This window comes from Eschrichtius robustus, chromosome 18 (assembly GCF_028021215.1).
Source record: "Eschrichtius robustus isolate mEscRob2 chromosome 18, mEscRob2.pri, whole genome shotgun sequence".
Lineage (NCBI taxonomy): Eukaryota > Metazoa > Chordata > Mammalia > Artiodactyla > Eschrichtiidae > Eschrichtius > Eschrichtius robustus.
Genome location: NC_090841.1, coordinates 15,148,799 through 15,172,529, shown reverse-complemented (window position 1 = coordinate 15,172,529; position 23,731 = coordinate 15,148,799). Strand labels below are relative to the sequence as shown.

At 40.6% G+C, this 23,731-nt stretch overlaps 2 protein-coding genes across 4 annotated transcripts in view; one reads left to right on the top strand and one right to left on the bottom strand.

Moving 5' to 3' along the window:
- Positions 1 to 444, bottom strand: part of COG6 (component of oligomeric golgi complex 6) — a 61,096-nt gene extending 60,652 nt beyond the window's left edge. For both annotated transcript variants that reach the window (XM_068526834.1, XM_068526833.1), the window contains exon 1: positions 274 to 444. In XM_068526834.1, coding sequence (XP_068382935.1) covers positions 274 to 426 — 153 coding nt within the window. In that variant the 5' untranslated portion in view covers positions 427 to 444. The remainder of the gene's footprint in view (positions 1 to 273) is intronic.
- Positions 445 to 583: 139 nt separating this feature from the next.
- LHFPL6 (LHFPL tetraspan subfamily member 6) overlaps positions 584 to 23,731 on the top strand; it is a 280,940-nt gene continuing 257,792 nt past the window's right edge. The window contains exons 1-2 of one of the 2 annotated variants that reach the window (XM_068526740.1): positions 584 to 692; positions 1,041 to 1,154. The gene's annotated coding sequence lies outside the window, so the exon portion shown is untranslated. Of the gene's footprint in view, positions 693 to 817; positions 915 to 1,040; positions 1,155 to 23,731 lie in introns of those variants that run through there. The other variant, XM_068526741.1, reaches the window with a different exon arrangement.

The following is a 23,731-nucleotide window of genomic DNA, read 5'->3' as shown; positions in this document are numbered from 1 at the left end:
CAGGGGACTTCACCGTTTGCCTTCCCGATCCAGAGTCTTCGAAGAAGTTAAATATGGGGCAACACCCAGGAAACCTCTTCGCTCTTCCAAGGGCTCCTCGGCCTCCCCTTTCTCACCTGCCCCACGCCGGCAGCGCAACGGGTCTCGTGGGCCTGGGGTCCCCTCCGCGGCGGGGATAAGGGACGAACCCGAGGGTGCCGGACAGACACCGCCCCCAGCCCGGGTCCGACCCGCGGACGACGCAGCACCCTCGACCCCTCCAGCCCCGCTCACCTTGTCGTTGTCCAGCCGTGTGTCCAGGATCTTACGCAGCTTCCGCGATAGCGGGTTGTTAGTCTGCGCCGAGGTCCCGCCGGCCCCATTGTTGAGGCCGTTGACAGCCCCGGTCGCGGGCACGGCGACTACTTCCCCGCCGCCCTCGGCCATAGCGCCCCGCCTCCCGCCCCCCAACTCGGCCCCAGCCGCCTCAACCCAGAGCACGGACGCGCCGGCAACCCCGTAGCGCGCAGGCGCGCAGCTGCCGCGCATGCGCCCTCGGAAGGCTCTGCTCCGCCCACTCCCTGCCGCCAGGTTGCTAGAAGTGGTAGCAGCTGCTGGGAGTTAGAGAAGTCGGCGGAGGCGGAGCAAGACCCGCAGGGTGAGAGGAGGAGAGTAACGCGAGATTTTGCAAAGTGGACTGAAATTCAAATCAGGTGTGGAGTTTGGGGATTACGGTTTATGGGATTAAAGGCACTTCGGGATCCTGAATGTGTGAAAGTCTGAGCTAGACTTAAGTAAAATACACTGAGGCCTGGGCCTGGGCAACTATGTTCAGTAAAAGCTAACTCTAGTTAAGTTCGCTTTAGAATACTTTGTAACTGTTTCCTGCAATGAAGGAGATTTAAATGCAGCTGTGGAAAGAATTCCAAAATATAGTACGTGAAAAAGCAAGGCGAGTTACAGTGTGTATAGTGTGATTACTTGTGTGGTGTGTGTGTATGTGGTGTGTGTGTGAAATAGAGGTACGTGTAAATTTAGGCTTTTTTTTTTTTTTTTTTCAGGATGGCATTCCTTTGGAAGAGAGGCTTCCAATTTTCATTTTGTACCTTTCCAAACGGACTGAACTTTCTCATCTTCCCCGTGGGTTACTTAATATATCAACAGCGGTTATTAAGGTAAGGTAATTATGGCCTACTTTTCTGTGTTTATTTGTACTTCTCTGAATTTGCAATTGTAAAAAAAAGGAAACAAAATAATTTGAAAATTAGCATGATATAGTAGGATGAAGACAGGGAAATTATTGTAAAATTTAAATATGTTTAAAGCAATTTGTATATTTTTTAATGTTCACCTATCATTCTTTTATAAGGCTAACTATAAATTCTAAGTTAAGGGCTTGAAATCAATACTTTTCAACAGTTCAAAGCAGTATTTTCCAACAGTTAAAATAAATATTCAGGTAAGCCTCATCAGAGACCTAGGTTTTATATATGTATATATTTATATATGTGTATATATAATATTTATATATAACAATTTTTATTGAAGATAAAGGTTTTCTTTTATTGAAAATGTAAAAGATATTTATGTATATTGAACTTCTTAATATAGTAGACACTGAAAGTATTAGAGACAGGCTCTGACCTAAATATTTTAATTTAATGGGAGAGCAAATACATGCATGTAAAAGAGTAAAGCATTTTTATATAACAAAGCTTTTTTTTTTTTTAATAAATTTATTTATTTGTTTGTTTTTGGCTGCGTTAGGTCTGTTTCTTTGCGTGGGCTTTCTCTAGTTGTGGCGAGTGGGGGCTACTCTTCGTTGCGGTGCGTGGGCTTCTCATTGCGGTGGCTTCTCTTTGCTGCAGAGCATGGGCTCTAGGTGCGCGGGCTTCAGTAGTTGTGGCACGTGGGCTCAGTAGTTGTGGCTCGCGGGCTCTAGAGCGCAGGCTCAGTAGTTGTGGCTTGAAGGCTCTAGAGCACAGGCTCAGTAGTTGTGGCACATGGGCTTAGTTGCTCCGTGGCATGTGGGATCTTCCCGGACCAGGGCTTGAACCCATGTCCCCTGTATTGGCAGGCAGATTCTTAACCACTGTGCCACCAGGGAAGTCCCTAACAAAGCATTTTTATATAACCACAGAAGAACCATGCTGAAGTGTAAAACGTGGACATTCTTACCTTCCAAGTAGCAGTTGAAAGGAGGGCCACTTGAATTTCCCCCTCTTCCCCTTTGGTTGGTTATTAAAGCTTTCCTGCTCTTTGGCTTCTGAAATAAGTGGAAGTCACATCATTTTGGCCACTGTGACTTCATCAAAATATAATATGGCATTTACTAAAGCCATGTCTGGTGAATCATAGAATAAAATAGAATGTTCAGTCCTGTACATTCTTCCCTGTATTAAAAACAATAGCTTCGGGCTTCCCTGGTGGCGCAGTGGTTGAGAATCTGCCTGCCAATGCAGGGGACACGGGTTCAAGCCCTGGTCTGGGAAGATCCCATATGCCGCGGAGCAACTGGGCCCGTGAGCCACAACTACTGAGCCTGTGCGTCTGGAGCCTGTGCTCCGCAACAAGAGAGGCCGCGATAGTGAGAGGCCCGCGCACCGCAATGAAGAGTGGCCCCGCTCGCCGCAACTAGAGAAAGCCCTCGCACAGAAACGAAGACCCAACACAGACCAAACAAAACAAAAACAAAAACAAAAAAACAAAAAAACAATAGCTTCTATTATTTAGTGTCCAAATTTATTGAGAATCAGGCTCAATGCTGGATCCTTTTAATACACTATTGTTATCTGCATAACTACCCTGCAACATAGGGATCATTACCATTTTATCATGTCATTAGTATTCTGTTTATGATGAGTAATCCAAGGCTACGGAAGTCTTTCCGAGGACATAAGGCTACCTCACATCTCATCGTTAGTTACCAGACAAGTTGGCAGTAGTTTTCAAATTCTACTACTGCTTCCTCAGTTTTCATTTTGTGTACACCTCTCACTTGGAATGTAGGCAAAAACTTTTGCAGCCAAACTTTCAAATGTATTCTGTGTTGGTGTTGCCTTGACACTGTTCTTACTACCTTTGCACTGACACCAGCACTATTTCTCTAAAACAGATTTGGTCCTATCACTTTTTTGCTTTAAAAACCATGATGGCAGTTATTGAATAAAATAACTTTTTAGTATGGTGTACACATACCTTCATAATCAGATCTCAGAGTATCACTGTAGTTTTATTTCTAGGTACTTGCTTGTGATTACAACACTCAAGCCACCTGTATTTTCTGGGCCACAAACACATCCCAAACTTTTAAGTCTCCATACATTGGCTCATACAACTCACTCTTCCAGGAATGTGTGCTCCTGTGAAACTGGTGAAATCCTATTTGTCCATCTGGCTCCACTCAAGTATCACTTCTTCTCTGTACCTTCACATAGCTCCCCATCTGTCCTTGGGCAGAATTAATTGATATGTCATGCAAATTCCATAGCACTTAATATAATACTACACCTCTATAACTTGTGTCATACAATTATTTTTAAATTTATTTAAGTTTTGTGTTCCTCCACTAGACTCTAAGTACCTGGATGATGGGGACTTTGCCCTCCTGGTTTCCAGCACAATATCTTACCCAATATATGTGCTTATTAAAGGCTTGCTGAATGAAAAGTATTGAAATGAATTTTTTGTGTTTTTTTAATTTTATTAATTTTGGCTGTGTTGGGTCTTCATTGCTGCGCACGGGCTTTTCTCTAGTTGCGGCGAGTGTGGGCTACTCTTCGTTGTGGTGTGTGGGCTTCTCATTGTGGTGGCTTCTCTTGTTGCAGAGCACGGGCTCTAGAGCACAGGCTCAGTAGTTATGGCACACGGTTTTAGCTGCTCCGCGGCATGTGGGATCTTCCCGGACCAGGGATTGAACCTGTGTCCCCTGCATTGGCAGGCAGACTCCCAACCACTGCACCACCAGGGAAGTCCCGAAATGAAGTTTTACAGCTTTATAAGTTAGAGTTTTTTTTCTTTTGAATTATAGTTGATTTACAATGTTGTGTTAGTTTCTGCTGTACAGCAAAGTGATTCAGTTATATATACGTATATGTATATATATAAATTATTTTTCAGATTCTTTTCTATTATAGGTTATTTCAAGGTATTGAATATAGTTCCCTGTGCTATACAGTAGGACCTTGTTGTTTATCTATTTTGCATATAGTAGTATCTGTTAATCCCAAACTCCTAATTTATTCCTCCCCTTCTTCCCCTTTGATAACCGTAAGTTTGTTTTCTATGTCTATGAGTCTATTTCTGGTTTATAAATAAATTAATTTGTATCTTTTTTTAGATTCCACATATAAGTGACATTATATGATATTTGTCTTTCTCTGTCTGACTTACTTCACTTAGTATGATAATCTCTAGGTCCATCCATGTTGCTGCAAATGACATTATTTCATTCCTTTTTATGGCTGAGTTATATTCCATTGTATAAATCTTCTTTATCCATTCATCTGTTGATGGACACTTAGGTTGCTTCCATGTCTTGGCTATTGTAAATAGTGCTGCTGTGAACATTGGGGTGCATGCATCTTTTCAAATTAGAGTTTTCGTCTTTTCCAGATATATGCCCAGGAGTGGGATTGCTGTATCATACAAAAATGAACTCAAAATAACTGAAAGACTTAAATATAAGACATGAAACTATAAAACTCCTAGAAGAGAACATAGGCAAAAAATGCTCTGACATAATCATAACAATGTTTTCTTAGATCAGTCTCTCAAGGCAAAAGAAATAAAAGCAAAAATAAACAAATGGGGCTTACTCGAACTTACAAGCTTTTGCACAGCAAAGGAAACCATGAACAAAATGAAAAGACAGCCTATGGAATGGGAGAAAATATTTGCAAACGATGCAACCTACAAGGGCTTAATATCCAAAATATACAAACAGCTCATACAGCTAAATATCAAAACAAACAACCAATCAAAATATGGGCAGAAGACCTAAGTAGACATTTCTCCAAAGACATACAGATGGCCTACAGGCACATGAAAAGATGCTCAACATTCCTAATTATTAGAGAAATGCAAATCAAAACTACAATGAGGTATCACCTCACACTGGTCAGGATGGCCATCATCAAAAAGCCTACAAAAAGCCTGCTGGAGAGGGTGTGGAGAAAAGGGAACCTTCCTACACTGTTGGTGGGAATGTAAACTGGTGCAGCCATTATGGAGAACAGTACGGAGTTTCCTTAAAAAACTAAAAATGGAATTAGAGTTCTTAATTGCAATGAATAGGACTGACGGGGGACGACTTAAATAGAAATGTATTTATCAAGAGGATTTTGGGTAAGTCTCAGAATTAATAGCAAGGATGAAGGACCACACTTGGAAGAGAACATGGGGAAACAGAAGGAAGCTGGGGACACATTGCCATCATCAAAATCACTCCAGAGAGCAGCTCATTGTGGACCCCAATGTCATTACTGCTGAAGCCTGGACCGACAGGTCACTTCACCCACTGACCCTGGACTTTAGGATGCCTCCACCACACAACTGCCAGAGCTGTCTCTGGAGACTGTGTTGTTTAAAATTCTACCACCTCCCGAGGAGTTGTCCCCATCTATGCTTTTGTGTCAGTTTCTCTTGATTCCCTGCAGTGCCAGTTTCTTTTTGTCCTCAGGTTGTGTTTCTACATTTGTGTGTCTGGTTAGTTGAACCTAAAGCACATGTCCATGCTCTGTCTTCTACAAAGGCTGAGAAATCCAGTACGAAATGTTTACCTTTCATTGTTAGTTATGTCAATTTGTCCGTGGAAAGCCTGGTAACATGTACTGTCTCTCCTGTGTATTTCTCTCAGGGACTTTGAAGCATCGGTCCCACATTTCCTATCTCTTTTTAATCACGACTCCCTGAGCCTTTTCTTTGCACCTTCTATTACCTGCTTTACTGCCTAGTCCTTGATTTTTAGGCATTGAGGCTTCTCACATGGAAATAGTTCCTGATTTCTCTCTTTTCTCTGAAACCTTATGAATTTTGAAAGCTGCTTCAAATTTTTCATTTTCTTTTTTTGATTCAGGCATATTTTCTGCCATAGTTCTCATCCTTCAGTTTGTCCTTATAATTCTCCAGTTTTAAGGTTTCATAACTGAAACCTTAGCAGTCATGAATGTAATGATTTCATACCTCTTTAGCAATAAAATGATTTCAAACCTGCAAATGCGATCTGCAGAATGAATAACTGCGGCTGGTCTGACTGGAGCCTGGGTAAGGGCCGGCTTTCTTTGCTAAGTACACCTTTTTTTCTCATCTGTGCAGCCTCCCCTTGGCTGCCTGTACCAGTTGGAGTTTGGGGTTGCAAAGTAACAGTGTAATTTACTGGAAGGATGTGAAGGCAGCTCAGACAACTGAAGGGAAGGCTGAAGGTCCAGCTGGGAACCAGCAGCAACTCAGGCTCTCAGTAAGTGGAACCACTTGTTGGTTTTTAGGGCACTGCTGCTAATTCTTTTTTCTGCCTTTGCTCAACATTCAAAGTCCTAAAGCAAGTAAACTTTGACCACATGCCCATCCATTGGTCAGGACACCATGTTTTATGGTTCCAACCTGTTACCAAACCAAACTTGGGTGCGCTCGGCCAAAACACAGCAAAGCCAATCTACCAACACCAGGTTGTAGTGAAGAAAAGTGCAGCATTTATTGCAAAGTGCCAAGCGTGGGGCAAAGCAAGGGAAACGTGCAGCTCATGCTCAGAAGACCAGAACTCCCCAGTGGCTTTCAGGGAAGGGTTTTTAAAGACTGTGAGGGAGAGAATCCCAGGGTGCATGATCAGCTTGTGCAGAATTCTCTGATTGGTTGATGGTAAGGTAACAGGGTGATGTTTCAGGAATCTCCGTCATCAACCTTCTGGTTCCAACCAGTTTGGGATCTACGTGCTGGTGGTCAGCATGCAGTTAACTTCTTCCATCTGGTTGGGGTTTTAGTATCTATAAAACAACTCAAGGATATGACTCAGGATTTTATCTATAGCCATTGAGGAAGAATTAAAGGTTCTTGATTTTGTTTTATGGCTGAACTACTATGATATTGTCTTGTTTGACTGTTTTCCTTTGTTTCTGCATTTTTTTCACTTCTCTGATTAAATTTGCTCTTTGGAACTCTGGAAAGGCCTAGGAGGCTAAAGCTTTTTACAGACAAGAGGCAGGGGACATGAGGATGTCTGTGCCTGGGAAGGCCCTACAGGGTCCTGCTTGGTTTCAAACCCAACAGCACACAGTACTGGAGAGGTAATTCTGGTCAACATAATAACTATAAATTTGTGGTCTGTGAGACAGATTAGGAAATAATCTATATTTAAAAGGTGCAAAATCCAACTAGATAAAGAGTTTAGTTACAGCCCCAGCACTGGGGGTAGATGGGACTGTCATGCAGATTTTAATTAGCTTCGAGCAAACAGAGATTAGTTGCAACTCAGTGGGGTGGGAGATAGTGTGAGTATGAGATGTCAGGCACCCAAATTAGACAATTATATTTATGACAGGGGTTATAGTAAGAGTTGTGTCAGAAGTTAGAGTAAAAATAAAATGGCTAAGAAGTAGCCAGATGAAACCATTTCTAGATGAACAGGATTGGCATATTAACAGGCAGCTCAGGTAGATTATTCTGGAAATTGCCACTAGGTTCCAGGTCTCTGTCCAAGGTCTCTGTCCAGAATCTCTAACCACAGCCTGAAATTTTTTGAGTAAAGAGAAGATAAAATGACTTAGCAACTCCAGGAATATGTAAAAATAAGCATGGGGAAAATAATGATAAAATCCTTGGAATCCATATTTTTATACCAGTTTGGAATGTTAAGGGCAAATCTAGGTGACCACAACTGCAGAAAATAAATGAAAAAGAAAATGGGAAATTTGAACAATGTATAATCATCTGAAAAATATGGGTTGTCTTGTTTTTAAATCTGACGTATTAAACTTGTAATTTCAACTTGAAAATTTTTTGTGTGTGATTTTAATTTTAAAAGGTATAATAGTATTTGATAAGTTTTAACAGCATTTATAAGTTTAAATAAATCTGAATCATCAGATCTTTATTATTAGGTTTTCAAGTATCATTTAAGTACTTAAGAATATTTTGTGTGTTAGGTTTGTAATTCCACCTGCTTATCTGTTTGAAGTACTTTAGAAAACCAGATATATGAAATAATTTAAGTTGAAAAGTTTTAGATAATTAAATCAATCACAAAAAAATACTTAAATATTTAGGAGAACATAACTTGCATGACTTTAATATGATATATTTAAAATAATACATGAATTAAATTTATGAGTTGTACTTAAATGCTTGGGGAAATTTAATATCTTAAATTTAGAAGCAAGTTGAGTATTAATTAACAATCACTAGATTTGTAAGTAGATTTACTTAATATTTAAGTTGTATCTTCAACTTACAATCAAAATTGTAAGGTGTGAGCTATTAGTGAAAATGAATGCAGATATAAGAATTCCTTTCTACACACAAAAGCTATCTTTATACATTTTTTAAAAACAAAAAAAACCTTAATTATCAAATGATAATTCTCCAGAAAGCTATTGATATGTTGAAACCACTGGTAAAATGGTTGGTGCCCTGGTTCCAGAGTCAGAAAGCCTGGTTTGAATCTCAGCTCTGCCACTATATGCCCCCGGGCAACTCACATTTTGCCTCCAATTCTTAATCTCCTCATGTGCAAAATGCTATAACACTACCTGGGTTGTTGAGTAATGAGGACTAGATGAAGTAAGATAGGCATAAGAGGTATTATATAATCAAGAAAGTAACACATAGTTGCCACATTTATCTGAGCTATTTCACACACTCTCAGTGGAACTATGCAATAATCCATTCCTGCCCAAGTTTCATAAAACAGTCCCACATTCTCAGATAAATAAAGCATATATATTTTTTCAGCGTCAAGTTCCATCTGGCACTCACGTGTACGCATACATGTACATATGTATTTTAATACTAAGGTGTAAGCATCCGTGCACTTTCCGGAGTTTCTTCTGGCCGTTCCCTCTTTCCTTATACATATGCATGTATTCTCCAGTAACAGGCCTCATTGTGTCTACTTGTTCATTCCTGTGGTCCGAATCTACAGGGTTGCCAGCTGGCCTATCTTATTTAACACATACTACACGTAATCACCAGGTAGTAATGTCTCCAATTTAAATAGCCACAGGTACTATTTTCATTGTCCAATTTCTATGCTGCAGCTTTAACATATACACAATCTATTTCCCCTTCTTTTGATTTGGTCTCCACCTGTCACTGTTCTGCATAGGTCTGACAGCTTTTGGCTTTTAATTGATTGTTACTGATTTTGTTTTCAGAATAGATGAGTCCATGGCCTTTTATCAGAATTAAGCAGTCCACCTGTCACAGGGAATCTGATGTCTGTTGAACTCTTTTTCCGCTTGAGTTTCCCACCTACGCTGTGCTGTGCTTTGGCCATCATATCCATCCCTTTGCCTGGAACGCATTTCCTTTCTTCCTCCCTTGACTAACACTTACTCATTCTTTTAGACTCTCAGGAGCCTCCTTTTCCAAAAATGTACCGAGTCAGGCCAGCTGTCCCTTCCATGTGCTCTCGAATCACCCTCCAGGTGGTTCTCTCACTGCACTTTCACACTCTGTGTCATTATCGACACATTTTTATGATATTATTCGCGCTAATCTGTGAGCTCCCTGAGTCTAGAAACCATCTCATTCATCTTTGAATACTTGGCACTTCATGCAGTTTCTGAAATGTTGTTGGAATTTGATAAGTATTTGTTGAATAAATTAAAAATTAATATGAATAAATGAATAGACTGATGTACTTGAATAAACGATGACCCAAATTGTAGAAAATATATTCTAAACCAAGCTGAAAACATGGCATTTTTGTTAATATTAATGTCCTCACCCTTCATTCATTTACCCAGAGGAGAAACTCAGGGTTATCTCTGCTTCATCTCCACTACACCCCTCACTTTCCCTGGTAATGAATCGTGTATTGAAATCCTTCACAGAACCCTTGTATCTGCCGCCTCTAGCTCCCCCTTCCTAGTCCCATTGGTACCTCCCTATTCAAGACCAGAATTTTCTCAACAATTTATTAACCACTTCCCTTCTTACTCTTTCACAGTTCATTATAAAATAGTCTTTTATAGTCCGTGAAATAGTCTCTTATAGTACATTGGTACCAGATTTTTTTCTTAAATACAGTTCTTGATATGTCTTGATGTATTGATATATCACTTCCTGGATCAAAACCTTCAATGCATCCCTATTCCAAATGTAAAGCAGCGATCCCCAAACTTTTCAAAAGTATCACCCCCCTTCAGCTAAAACATCTTGAGAGTGTGCGGAGTACAGATACATACATATTTATAACTATATATTTAAGTTATGACTGTAATAACATGCTAGAGACATAAACGGGCATACGTTGCATTCTTAAACAGGCACAAAAACATAAAAGGTTGAGATAAAGAGAAAATTAAATATTTTGAATAATTTTTATTTTATTAAGGTTCAAAGAACTTTTTAAATCTGTAAATTTTTATTATTCATATTATATCATACATGTTTACTTACGTATGCATACAATTTATAGATATTATGTCTGCTTAATTGTTTTACATTAAAAGATTTTATATGTATTTATTCATATTTATGGTATGTGTGTATATATATATATATATATATGCTTCATTATTTTTTAAAACTTTGGTTAATACTTTGTGATACAGCAACTGAAGTGGCTGCTCTCATTCCAAGTTCAGTTTATTTTAATACCTCGTTCAAGGGCTATCATGGAAAAAAACTCAAGATTTCACAAAGGCACAAAACTATTATACCATAGATGAGAGGGTTCAACATAAATAACACGGGGTCTATACCTATATTTCAAATATCACTTTTTCTAGTACTATTTCTTATCACCTCTCATTAGATTATCCTTGGTTTTGTCTTGTAATGTAGGTGATGAATATCTTATACTTGGAGGATAAGGAATGTCAGCTCTGCCACTTTTTAATTTATTTGTGATTGTATTATTAGTACTGTCTTCAATCTGTGGGTTCTCTGAAGGCATCTTTTTAGGCTATTTGCTATTTTGGAGGATGTTTAGTTAAAATTAGATGACATAATCTATAATCCACCAAACTGGGCCCTCACGTCTGCAAACTCATTGCAAGGTTGCCTGTTGCAGTGAGCAACACACTGAAAACTAGCAAAAAACTATGACTCCCTCCCAATCCTGGCATTATGGAGCGCCCACCCTTCCCTCAGGATGCCCCCCAGACTGTACATGACATGAGATCTGTGACCTTGAAATATGGACGGTGAGGGAACTGGAGTCAACCCACAGAGTGCATTTCAGTAATGCATCATTTCTTTCATTTCTAACATTAAAAATTAAAACTAAATAAAAGTTTTGACATCATCTTGCACCCCATTGCGCTCTCCACTCTCTGACATCCATCCTGCGGTTATGCCCCATGTTGGAGCACGCCAGTGTAGAGAATCAAGTCCATGGTGCTGTCTCTGGCTTCCAGCTGCTCTATAATTTGACCCCAACCCATCCGAGAAATATATCCTTATATTTTACTCTCATTGCTTCCCTATACCTATCTTATGCTGCACTGCAAGCATTTAATCCCTTGTTTCTAAACATGTCCAGTGCTTTTCATCCCCACCGTGCACATGCCCACTCTTCTGCCTTATATGCTCTCCCCACTTTGCTTCTGTATCCCCACCTACCATTTTTCTCCTTCATGAAACCTCCTTCCATTTGGGTATCATCCTTTTTACCTCATCTGAACAAAGGTTCGTAGACATTAAAGGTTCTCTTTGGCACTTGAATTAGAATTATGTGCATGTATTATCTGTTCTATGGTCAGGTTATAAACACCTTAAGAAGAGGTGCTGGGTCTCATTCATTTTTCTATTCCTAAATTATCTTGCAAATATCTTGGCACATAATAGGCATTCATTCGGAGGCAGTGTGATACTGTAAAACAATATGGGCTTTGGAATCAAAGAGACCTGACTCATGGGAGGAGGATTAGCTCTTTGGTGAAAATTTTAGAAAGGAAGAACCCTCTATCATTTCAAAATAACCGACAAGGGAATGGTCACACATTTACTCTCAGTAGACGGGGTGAAGCAGGCGCCAGCTGACAATCCCTTGAGAGCTGCAGAAGAGACTTCTCCACTTGGTGTGACATCAAATTGAAGTTCCTTTCAATGGCATGAGTCTATGATTTGGAGCAGAAAGAAAACACCAAATCCCTAAAGGCCACTGCCAAGGAGGATGCTGTTATAGTTTAAAGTCATCTGCCATATCTCAATTGTATAAACCATTTCTGGTCTTATTTATTGACTAACACATGTATAAGATACCATTTTAAGAACAGGAAGTGATTTCAGGTTTTGATAGGTTTGCTTATCCTTTTACAAGTTAACTAGCTCAGTAATTGATTATGTCCGAGCTTATTCTGGAGAACTGGCTGTCCTGCTGCTAACAAGAATTATTAAATCTGTTAATTCAGTCTGATATCATCCAGCCATGTTCCATAGGCACAGATAATGAAGGCAATTTAGGTAATGGAAGTTACATAATTTATTGCAGGGCTAGTTTTTCTATCTTCCACACCCAGTTTTGACCATTTAGCAATCAGAAGAAATAGTTGCAAACATTGTTTATGACTAGAAGGACTGTTACTATCCTCCCAGCACAAAAGTATAAAACACACACACACACATGCACACACATGCATTCACACACACGCTTCCATGGTGCTTGAAATAGCATTAGAGTCTCTTCTGGGAGACAATGTGGCAGTGCACTTTTTCATTGAAACTGATGCTCCTGGAAGGTGCCCTGTACCTATTTGCGGTGTTCTCATCTTCCAGTTTGGGAAACAGAAAGATCTGTTACTGGATTAAGGATAGTGAGAGTGAAAAATGACATGGGACCTTGAAGTAGCTTAAAAATAGGAAAACATCCATGATGTGGAGCAGGCAGAGGAAAGGTCACAGTAATTCAGTCATTCCTCATGACTGCCCCGATGCAGCGCCACCCTTGGCTCCTAAAGAGCCCCAGGCCTGGAAGTGCACAGCCTATCAGCAATCAGAACTGACATTTTCTTTTTTTTGGCCACACCATGTGGCACGTGGGATCTCAGTTCCCCAACCAGGGATCCAACCCGAGCCCCCTGCACTGGAAGTGCAGAGTCTTAACCACTAGACCGCCAGGGAAGTCCAGAACTGACCTTTTAGAATGTTTTAAATTCTGCCACCTTTGGATATCTGAGGATGCCCACTGGGCGTTTATATGGAGGGAAGTTTTAGTGTCTGTATGTGAATCAAATCGAAGAGTGCAAATTCTCCACTTTATTTAACCAATCCCTTTATACTGTGCTTACCTACCATGTTCACTCAATCCTCTCCCCTATTTAACTTTCCCCAGTACAGTGGAAAGGAAAATTAACTCACCTGGAATTCAGTAAATTATAGTGAAGCTTTTAAAAAGTGTTGACTTTTTTTTAATAAATTTATTTGTATTATTTATTTACTTTTGGCTGTTTTGGGTCTTCGTTGCTGCGTGTGGGTTTGTCTAGTTGCGGTGGCGAGCAGGGGCTACTCTTCATTGCGGTGCACAGGCTTCTCATTGCAGTGCACAGGCTTCTCATTGCAGTGGCTTCTCTTGTTGCGGAGCATGGGCTCTAGGCGCGCGGGCTTCAGTAGTTGTGGCGCACAGGCTCAGTAGTTGTGGCACACGGGCTTAGTTGCTCCGCGGCATGTGGGATCTTCCCAGATCAGGGATCAAACCCGTGTCCCCTGCATTGGCAGGCGGATTCTTAACCACTGCGCCACCAGGGAAGTCCCTAAAAAGTATTGACTTTTTATCCTCGGCAGTGGGAATGAGAAACATCAGTGACTTTAAAAGAAATTTTCAATTTAAAAATCCATCATTGTAAATTTGTGTCAAGCATGGCAAAGTATGTAGACATATACTTCACCAGTAATTTTTATTTTGTTGTCAATTTCCTATCAGAGGCAGGTTACTTATAAGCTTTTTAGTGTTAGTAACAAAATTAATAACAGTGCCTATCCTTTACCCTAAAAAATAGAAAATAAGCTTTAGAAATAGGACTTCAAGGGATAGCCTGGAATTGTGCAAGAGATGATTTCTCCTTTTATTTACTTCTTTATTAAAAAATTTTTTTTAAATAAATTTATTTATTTTATTTATTTATTTTTGGCTGTGTTGGGTCTTTGTTGCTGTGTGCGGGCTTTCTCTGGTTGCGGTGAGCAGGGGCTACTCTTCATTGCAGTGCGTGGGCTTCTCACTGCGGTGGCTTCTCTTGTTGCGGAGCACGGGCTCTAGCTGCGCGGGCTTCAGTAGTTGTGGCTTGCAGGCTCAGTAGTTGTGGCGCACGGGTTTAGTTGCTGCACGGCATGTGGGATCTTCCCGGACCAGGGCTCGATCCCGTGTCCCCTGCATTGGCAGGCGATTCTTAACCACTGCGCCACCAGGGAAGCCCCGGATTTCTCCTTTTATATCATCATTCATCTGGTATGTTTTCTGGTCTGAGGTCCCAAAGAGAGATTGGGTGTGGTTTCTGCTAATTAGGCTTTGGAATCATGTTTTGATTAAAGAACCTCCCCTTAAGAAAAATCTGTTTACTCTGAGATTATTAGAGCACACTGTTTTTGCTCCTTCAGATGTAAAGAGTAGGGCTGGCTCAATAACACACATCCATATTTTATCAGGCCTCTCACACCAATATGTTGGTTCACCGCAAAGGTTGCTGTTCACCTATTGTCACACCTTCCCAAGCTTTTCTCTCTGCTCTTCTCTCCTCTGGTACAAAGTGCCAGCTGGTTTTGGTGGCTCTGTTCCTTGGCCTCACGATTGAATTTCTTGTTCAGAATGAACCACTCCATCTCTGACACTAGGCAGCTCTTGAAACAGATTGGCCCCAAACTGCAAACCAAATAACCCCAGGGGTCAGCTATTCATTAGGAGGGAATTGTTCATAATCATATGCCAATTGCTGGAGAGCAATTCCAATTTTACTAACCAGTCACTGTTGACAGCTTTGCTTTCAAACCTCCTGTAATAGACTCTCACCTGACTTAGGTCTTGCTGTTTCTGTGAGATTACTGCTTTAAGCTGACAAAAATTGCATTGCATTAATATTTAAAATAAAAATCAATGATTATTCTAGTACAGTGACAGAATGCTGCTGCTGAATGCCACTGAATTTCTCATTAATATTAATTTGTAGTTTGTAGAGAAATGGTTTAACAACCATTGAGCTACACACATGTAATTCAAATATTGATGAACTGAGCCATAAGTCTGTAATCGTGAGAGAAATTGCTCATAACTGTCTGTGTTTGATTATTTTCCAATTTCTGACCAGCATAAATTTGTTTTAGGTTGCCAGGAATGACATAAAATTTCCCAAATGAGATTTGTATCTAAAGGCATGATAACCCTGATATCAATATTGTCATCATCAATCATGATTTACTGAGTATATTTTAAGGACCTGGGACTGAACTAAGACTGATTTTCCTTAGTAGGAAAAAAGGATGCTGTTGATCCAAAGTTAGTAGGATGCTTTTTTGAATTGTTTTTCTTGATCGTGGTAATTAACTTCCACTTAGCTATAAACACATATATATCACGTTTGAAACATTAGATGAACATGTGCCCACCAAATAGTAATTAAAGATCCACCATCCTAAGTGGATGCATTTGTAAATTCCAAACAGAAAACTTGCTTTTTATAAGAGAAAAGTTTATTTGTTCATTAATAAATATTTATTGACGGTATGAGGCATTATACTAATTTTTGCTGTGAGGTATATAGGTAAATAACACATGTATTGTACCATAAGCTAGGAAATTAATGAAGCATGTATGCAATAACCATAATACAAATTCCACTTTTGATACATTTATTTTATTACAACCTCCTTGGGTTTGTGAGAACCAGAGAGAAAGAATAGCAAAATTACTGTAGAAATGAAGCTTCTCTTTGGGGCCTATCACATATGGATGTGCTTTTACTGAAAAACACAGAGCAATAGGACACAAATGTCAACACATCTCAGAAGCTTCTGGAGGACTTGTTAAAACACAGTTTGCTGGGCCTCACCCTCAGAATTTCCAATTCAGTGGGCCTATGGCGGGGCCTGAGAATCTACATTTCTAACAAGTTTCCAGGTGATGGTGAAGTTCTGCGTTGAGGAATCACTTTGAAAAACCACTGGATTAGAGACTCCCAAAATTGTTTAGTAGTAAAAGAAAATATGCAGGGAGCATTTTCTTTCTCCCTTTCTTCCTTTTAAAACGTTTCCTTTCCTTTCTTCCCTCCCACCCTTCCTTTCTCATTTCTTTCTTTCCTTTTTAATATAGATCTTCCTCTTCCTCAGTCTTAAGAGACTCAGTGGGTCTCTTCCCATGTAAGACTCATTCCCATGTAAGTTTATAAAGCAATGTAAAATTTTTGTAAGCTCTTTTTTTCTTAAAGAAAAAAATGAAAATGCCATAACTTGCCACTCCATTTGTTTAAATTCCCCATGTTAATTAACCTTGTTTTCTGAAGCAAGAGATGTCAATTTACGGGTGATTTACTTAAAAACTAGAAGGCAAACTTAATTATTTGTTGAAATTATGGTATCCTGCAACAGATAAGGGTTAATTTAAATTAAGTATAACAAAAGAACATCTAGTTAACTTCTAGGCAATGACATTAACGATTTAATAATGAGTTTTTTTCCCCACCAGAGATAGGAGATTAAAATGCAGATAGTGAACAGAAAAATTAGTGCATGTTATTGAGGCTAATATTTCCATTTGCTTCCAGTTGGTGTAAACAATACACCTTGGTAAAGCCTCATGTTTAATTCAAAGAAGGTACTCTTTGCCCAGATAATCAAATTGTGATGAGAAGTAAAACTAGAGTCACACTTTTTTTACCTTTGAAATGCTGTATTTGTAATAACAATGTATGTTTGTATATTTTGAAGGGCCATACGCCATATGGAGCTTTGATTATTACATAGGTGAAAGTGCTACATTAAATGTATTTTGGGAACAAGGTAGAGTAGAAATATTAAACAAAATTAATCAGTGTGAGATTATTAATATGAAGGTATTTTATACATTTGTATATAAATTTTCACTTTATATACGTGAATAATCAAATACACAAATTATTCATTTACAAATGGTAATACAAGTAGGGAGAAAAATACCAGATTTTTCAAGGAGTAAGAGAGATCACGTGTGGGAGGGGGGATGCACAGAAAAAACAAGGCGTCACTAAAAACAGAAAAGAGTATATGTACTTATTTGTGTAAAATTACAGAAGTGTGGGTAGAAAAATAGACTAAAGGTTCTAACTGTAGCTATTGACTTACAGAAAGTCCATGACAAATTGTCAAATAAAAATATTAGAGTTTGAAGTCTATAAAGTGTATTACGTAATGGATAAAAGCAAAAACAGAGACAGCAGAGCTATTTGTGTATACATGATTGTATTTGCTTGTTTAATTAGGAGACAGTATAACAGGAGGAATACTGGTCTATTAAAAACGGATACCCCAGGAGACTAGGAAGCTGGGAAAGTTATTAGCCTCTCTTTTACACATCTTTATATTATTTCACTTATGTAAGCATGCACTAGCATTCTTTTCACATTTAAATCTTAAGTTGAAGTAAAAACATATGTGAAACTGCACGTATCATGAGTGTTCTGCTCAATGAATTATCACAAAGTGAACCCAAGCATGACACCACCGCACAGATAAAGACAAAACAACTGCTAGCATCTCAGAAACCTCCCTCAAGCCCCTTCTAGACACTACTTCCAGGACCCCAACTCTTTTGACCTCTGTGTCCCATAGTTTTGTCCATTTTTCAGCTTTATACAAATGAAACAATACGCTGTATATTTTCTGTGTCTGAATGCAATCATTTAACCTTAGATTTGTAAGATTCTTCCATATTCTTTTATGGAACACTAGTTCATTCCTTTTCCCTTAGTTCTGAATACACCATAATTTACTTATGTACTGTTGATGGACACTTCAGTTGTTCACAACCTTGCAATGGTAGGAATAATAGGAATACTGCCACAAAAATTCCCGTGGCACACACTATTCCTTGGGTACGTATCAGCGTTCTGTTTGCAATGAGCAACGTTGAGGGGTGAGGCAATGTTGTGGGCAAAGATTAGGCTTGCTGTTTACTATAAAGCAGCAGGTTCCCCAAGGTCAGTGTTTCTCCCTGTACTGCAACCCACTGCATGTGCAGGTGCCATGTGGGCCCTCTGTGTTGCCCCCATGGGACTTTGAGGGAATGGGGACAGATGCAAATGATGGCGTTCATACTGCTTCCTGTGCCGTGAGTAATAAAATACTTTGTCTCTGACCCAGGCCTCTTATGTCTTCTGCCAGCATCCCTGAAATGGTAACAGGCTAATTGATCCGCTTGTAATAAGGTAAAATCAAATCCCAACCTGACCCCCATCACATCAAATACTTTAGTGTCTCTTTCCCACAAACATAACCACAATAAAGACATCAAAATCAAGAAAATAACTTTGAAAATTTACTGGCTGTGTAGATTTCCTGGCTCTGTGTCTTCACCGTCAGCACCACCAAGTCCTCTAAGGACACCCATCAGTACAGGGATTAGAGGTGAGAGTTCTCAGGTGAGAAATTGGGAGACTTGCCCAGGGTGCTGGCGGCGAACAACTGTTTCCTGGCTGGGCGCACCGCAGCTACAGCAGCTCCTACATCCTTTGTCGAGACCTTGGCCACGATGCGCCAGGGCAACCGCTCTGGCTCCAGGTCCTCGACCCTCCGGGACCCCCGGGGACCCCTGGGACCCAGCGGTGGCGTGGAGGGCGCCCTCTACAGGCTGGTGCGCAGCTGAGCCCTCCCCATCGGGGCGCCAGGGCTGCAGGGACGGCCAGTACCTGCTGTCCTGGCTGCGGCGTCCACTGTGAAGTCCCTGCTCGTCGCTTGTTCCACCCGCCCACTTCCCCACCCCCTACCTGTCTGGCCCAGGTAGCAGCCGGATGCGGGGAGGAGGCGCAGACACAGGAGGGAGGAGGGAAGGAAGGAAGGAAGCCCCGCAGGAGGCCCGCCAGCTCGGGAACAGTGGACCCAGGTGACCGCAGACCCTCCTACGGACGCTTTGGGGAGACCGTCATGAACTGTCCCGGACACCACTGGCACCCCAATTGTTTACTCTCTTCCCAACCCTCTCCTGGCCCTTCGGGCACAAGCTGAATCGCAATAAATGATTTGACGGTCTTAAAAAGAAGTCCTCAGATCCCATTAATTTCACCAAAGACATAGTTCAGAGTCACGTGATGTCTTTATGTGTCACATCTCTTATTCTCCTTCAGTCTGGGACAGCTTCTCAACCCTTCTTAACCATTTATGACTTTGACACTTCTGAAGATCATCGGCCAGTCATTTCATAGAATGCCCCTCAATTTCACTTTCTCTGATTTTCCTCATAACGAGATTCAGGACGCCTTATCGGTAGGAACATCACTGTAGTTGATGCTGTGTTTTAATTGCATCTTATCAGGTGGTACAGAATTTTAATTTGTCCAATTACTGGTGATATTCACTTTTATCGTTTGATTAAGGTGGTATCTGCCAGAATTCTTCACTGTAATATTATGCCTTTCTCCTTTCCATTTAATAAGTGTTTCATGGAAAGTAATTTGAAACTATGTAAATATCCCATTTCTCATCAAACAAGTTTTTTTATTTATTTATTTTTGGCTGCGTTGGGTCTTCGTTGCTGCGTGCAGGCTTTCTCTGTTTGCGGCGAGCGGGGGCTACTCTTCGTTGAGGTGTATGGGCTTCTCGTTGCAGTGGCTTCTCTTGTTGCGGAGCACAGGCTCTAGGCGCGTGGGCTTCAGTAGTTGTAGCATGCAGGCTCAGTAGTTGTGGCGCGTGGGCTTAGTTGCTCCGCGGCACGTAGGATCTTCTCGGACCAGGGCTCGAACCCGTGTCCCCCGCATTGGCAGGTGGATTCTTAACCACTGCACCATCAGGGAAGTCCCTCAAACAAGTTTAAAACTTGCTTGTTTGTTTAGGACTCATAGTATCTTATCTTATTCAATGAGTCATAATCTATTGCTATTGTTATTTATTTTTATGTTCAAATTGTCTCAGACTTGACCAGAGGGAGGCTGTCCAAACCAGCTTCTGTGACGTCTTAATACAATTCCATCATTGAGTATTTGCTTTCTTTCTGTCATAATAATATACTCCAGACTTATCTCATACTTTTCCCTGCCTACACGGATATCTACGTATCCATCTATGTATACCGAAAACCATGGCCTCACTTCAATCCTTCTATTTCCAATCAACAACACAGGATTCATTTTCATTTTCTTCCTTTCTGTGATTGTAACTCCCTTCTCCGTAAGAAACTTAGTTTCCATTAGCCCTAATATATTTACTTATTTGTTAAATCCCCTCTATGTAACCTAATGGAAATTAGGCAAAGGATTTGGACAGAAAATTCACAAAAGAGAATACTTAATTGTCAAGAAGCAAAGGAAAAAGTGCTCAACATCATAGACATAGAGTCCTACTTAAAATGCATCCAATGAAGGAGGTAATGTTATTCCGATAGAATTTCAGCTGAGAGAACTTGGAAGAATGGGAAATGGCCACAAAGAATGGGAGATGGAAGGGGCTGGGCTTTCCTGAGAAGGCTTGAGCATAGCAGGGGCAGCCTTACCTCAGGGTACCGAACGTTTTATGAAAAGAGAGAAGCCCCAAACTAGACATGGAGAATTGGGAAGGTTAGAAAGTATAGCCTTTGTCATTGTTTTGCCCATAGTTAGCCTTGTGAGTCGACATGACAATGTCATATCTTTCCCTGGAAATTGGTCCTCAGTTCTCCCGCCTCCCGTTACCTAGCTACTTCTCTGCTGGACCTTTAAGCGCTTGGCAGCATGTCTGTCTGATTGCTTCTATATGGTAGACGTAAGGAATAATCAAGGCAACGTTTGAGTCTTTCAAAGGATCTTGCATAATTCTCAGAGCATCTCTAGTTATTCAAGCATTAACTTTCCTATTTGCCACAATTCAGATCACTCTCTCTTTTTAAAAAAATTTATTTATTTATTTATTTATTTATTTATTTATTTATTTATTTATTTATTTTTGGCTGCGTTGGGTCTTCGTTGTGTGCGCGGGCTTTCTCTAGTTGCGGCGAGCGGGAGCTACCCTTTGTTGTGGTGCGCAGGCTTCTCATTGCAGTGGCTTCTCTTGTTGCAGAGCACGGGCTCTAGGCGTGCAGGCTTCAGTAGTTGTGGCACGCGAGCTCAGTAGTTGTTACACACGGGCTTAGTTGCTCCGCGGCATGTGGGATCTTCCCGGACCAGGGATCTAACCATGTCCCCTGCGTTAGCAGGCGGATTCTTAACCACTGCACCAGCAGGGAAGTGCCCAGATCACTCTCTTGTTCCCCTACAAATCCTGAGGTCAAATATCAGTTACCATTGATCATCAAGTACCATTTTTCTTATAGTAGAAAAATATCCATTTTTGTTGGTTTTTTGAAAGTGGGAAAATAAGAGACACAGAAGGCCAATTGACTTTTCTTATGCTTGGATCTACTTTACCCATTTATACTCCTTCCCTGTTTCCTGTAGACATTTGAGTTTGAGACTTTTAACTTAAGGAATTTAACATGCCCATCCACAATGAGCCATTTGGCTAGAAAAAAAAAAATGAGGATTAAATTAATTAAATTTGAGGCTTAAATCTGGATAGAAGAAGTGGCTTAAGAAAAGGAGAAATGGGAGAGTCATTTTATATGTAGCAAAAATATGAATGTATATTTCTAATATTTATCCCAAACAAACAAAGAAACAAGCAAAAGAAGCAGTGAAAAGTGCTACAGAAGTACAGACTTCGGAGACGTGTGCACCATGAATGCCGTGGGGAGCCCGGAGGACGGACTCGCAAAGTAATTCCTGAGCCAAGCCCTAAAGATGAGAGGGATTTTTCTTGGCGGAGGGAACTTTATTACTTCATGATGAAGTCTGGGAGTAAATAAATATTGGAACTTTGACTTACTCTTTCCCATTTCAATTTTTTTTCTTATAGCATTCATTGCTATTTTCCACACTCAAATCCTCACACAGAGGGGTCAGGATAACATGAGTACATTAAATCTAACAATCTCATGTCAGCCACACCCAACAGAACCACTAGGATTAGAATTTATTTATTATTATTATTTTTTAAATTTTTATTTATTTATTTTTGGCTGCTTTGGGTCTTTGTTGCTGTATGCGAGTTTTCTCTAGTTGTGGCTTGCGGGCTCTAGAGTGCAGGCTCGGTAGTTGTGGCTCATGGGCTTAGTTGCTCCACGGCATGTGGGATCTTCCCGGACCAGGGCTCGAACCCGTGTCCCCTGCGTTGGCAGGCAGATTCTTAACCACTGCACCACCAGGGAAGCCCAGAACCACTAGGATTCGAATTTAAAAGTGAGGAATTTATGAGGTATAGAAAGAGTCCTGGAGGTGGAACCACCAGTCCTGGCTTGAGTCCTGGCTCTTCTTCTTCCTCCTTGAGTGACTTGCAGAAGGACAGAAACTCTTAATTTCTGCTGCCTCATCTCTACACTGTCGATGGAAATAATCCCATCTTGCCTACCTTGCAGGCTGCCATGGAAGTTTAGATGAAAGTACATGAAAACGTGTTTTCATGTGTGACATGTTCTTCAAATATGAAGTGTCGTCCTCAAGAACGTCCAGCGTAGACATGGACATACAACAAATACTTAATACTTTAATAAAAAATAAATTTGTTATTTTGGACTACTTGGAACTGCACAGAATTTTGCAGAGATAGAAGAGAGTATTCCCATATACCCCTCATCCAGTTTCAGTTTCCCCTCAGACGTTTTCATCTTACATACTGTGGTACATTTGTCAAAACTAAGAAACCAACATTGGCATCTTACTGCAGACTAAACTCCAGATTTTATTTGGGTTTCCCCAGTGTTTCTACTGACGCCCTTTTTCTGTTGCAGGATCCCATCCAGGAGACCACACTGCATTTAGTTACCGTGTCTCCTCAGTCTCCTCTGATCTGTGACAGTGTCTCAGCCTCCCCTGGTTTTTTCGTAACCTTGACAGTTCTGAGGAGTACTGATCCGGTATTTTGTAGAATGTCCCCCAATATGGTTTGGTCGGGTGTGATTAGAGTGGGGTGATGGGTTTTTGGAAAGAATACCATGGAAGTGAAGTGTGCTTTGGTCACATCATATCGGGGGAAACTGGAATCCACACGTGGCCAGTAATGTTCATCTAGGTCACCTGGTTAAGGTGTTATCTGTCAGGCTTCTCCACTGGAAAGTTACTATTTTTTTTTCCTTTCCATACTTTATTCTTTGTGAGACATTGAGTCCACCCACCCTCCAGGGAGTGGGGGAGGGGATAAGTTCCGCCTCCTGAGTGTGGGGATGGCGGGGGTGTCTACATATATTATTTAGAATCCTTCTGTAAGGAAACGTCATATTTTTTTAAACCATCAAATAACAAAAACAATAGTGATTGACGCGAGCTTCCTTTTTTATTCCCTGCTTACTTAACCTCTGGTAAGAATGCTAAGCTTAGCCTTTCAGCCAACGGCAGAGAATGGGTGTAAGAATGAA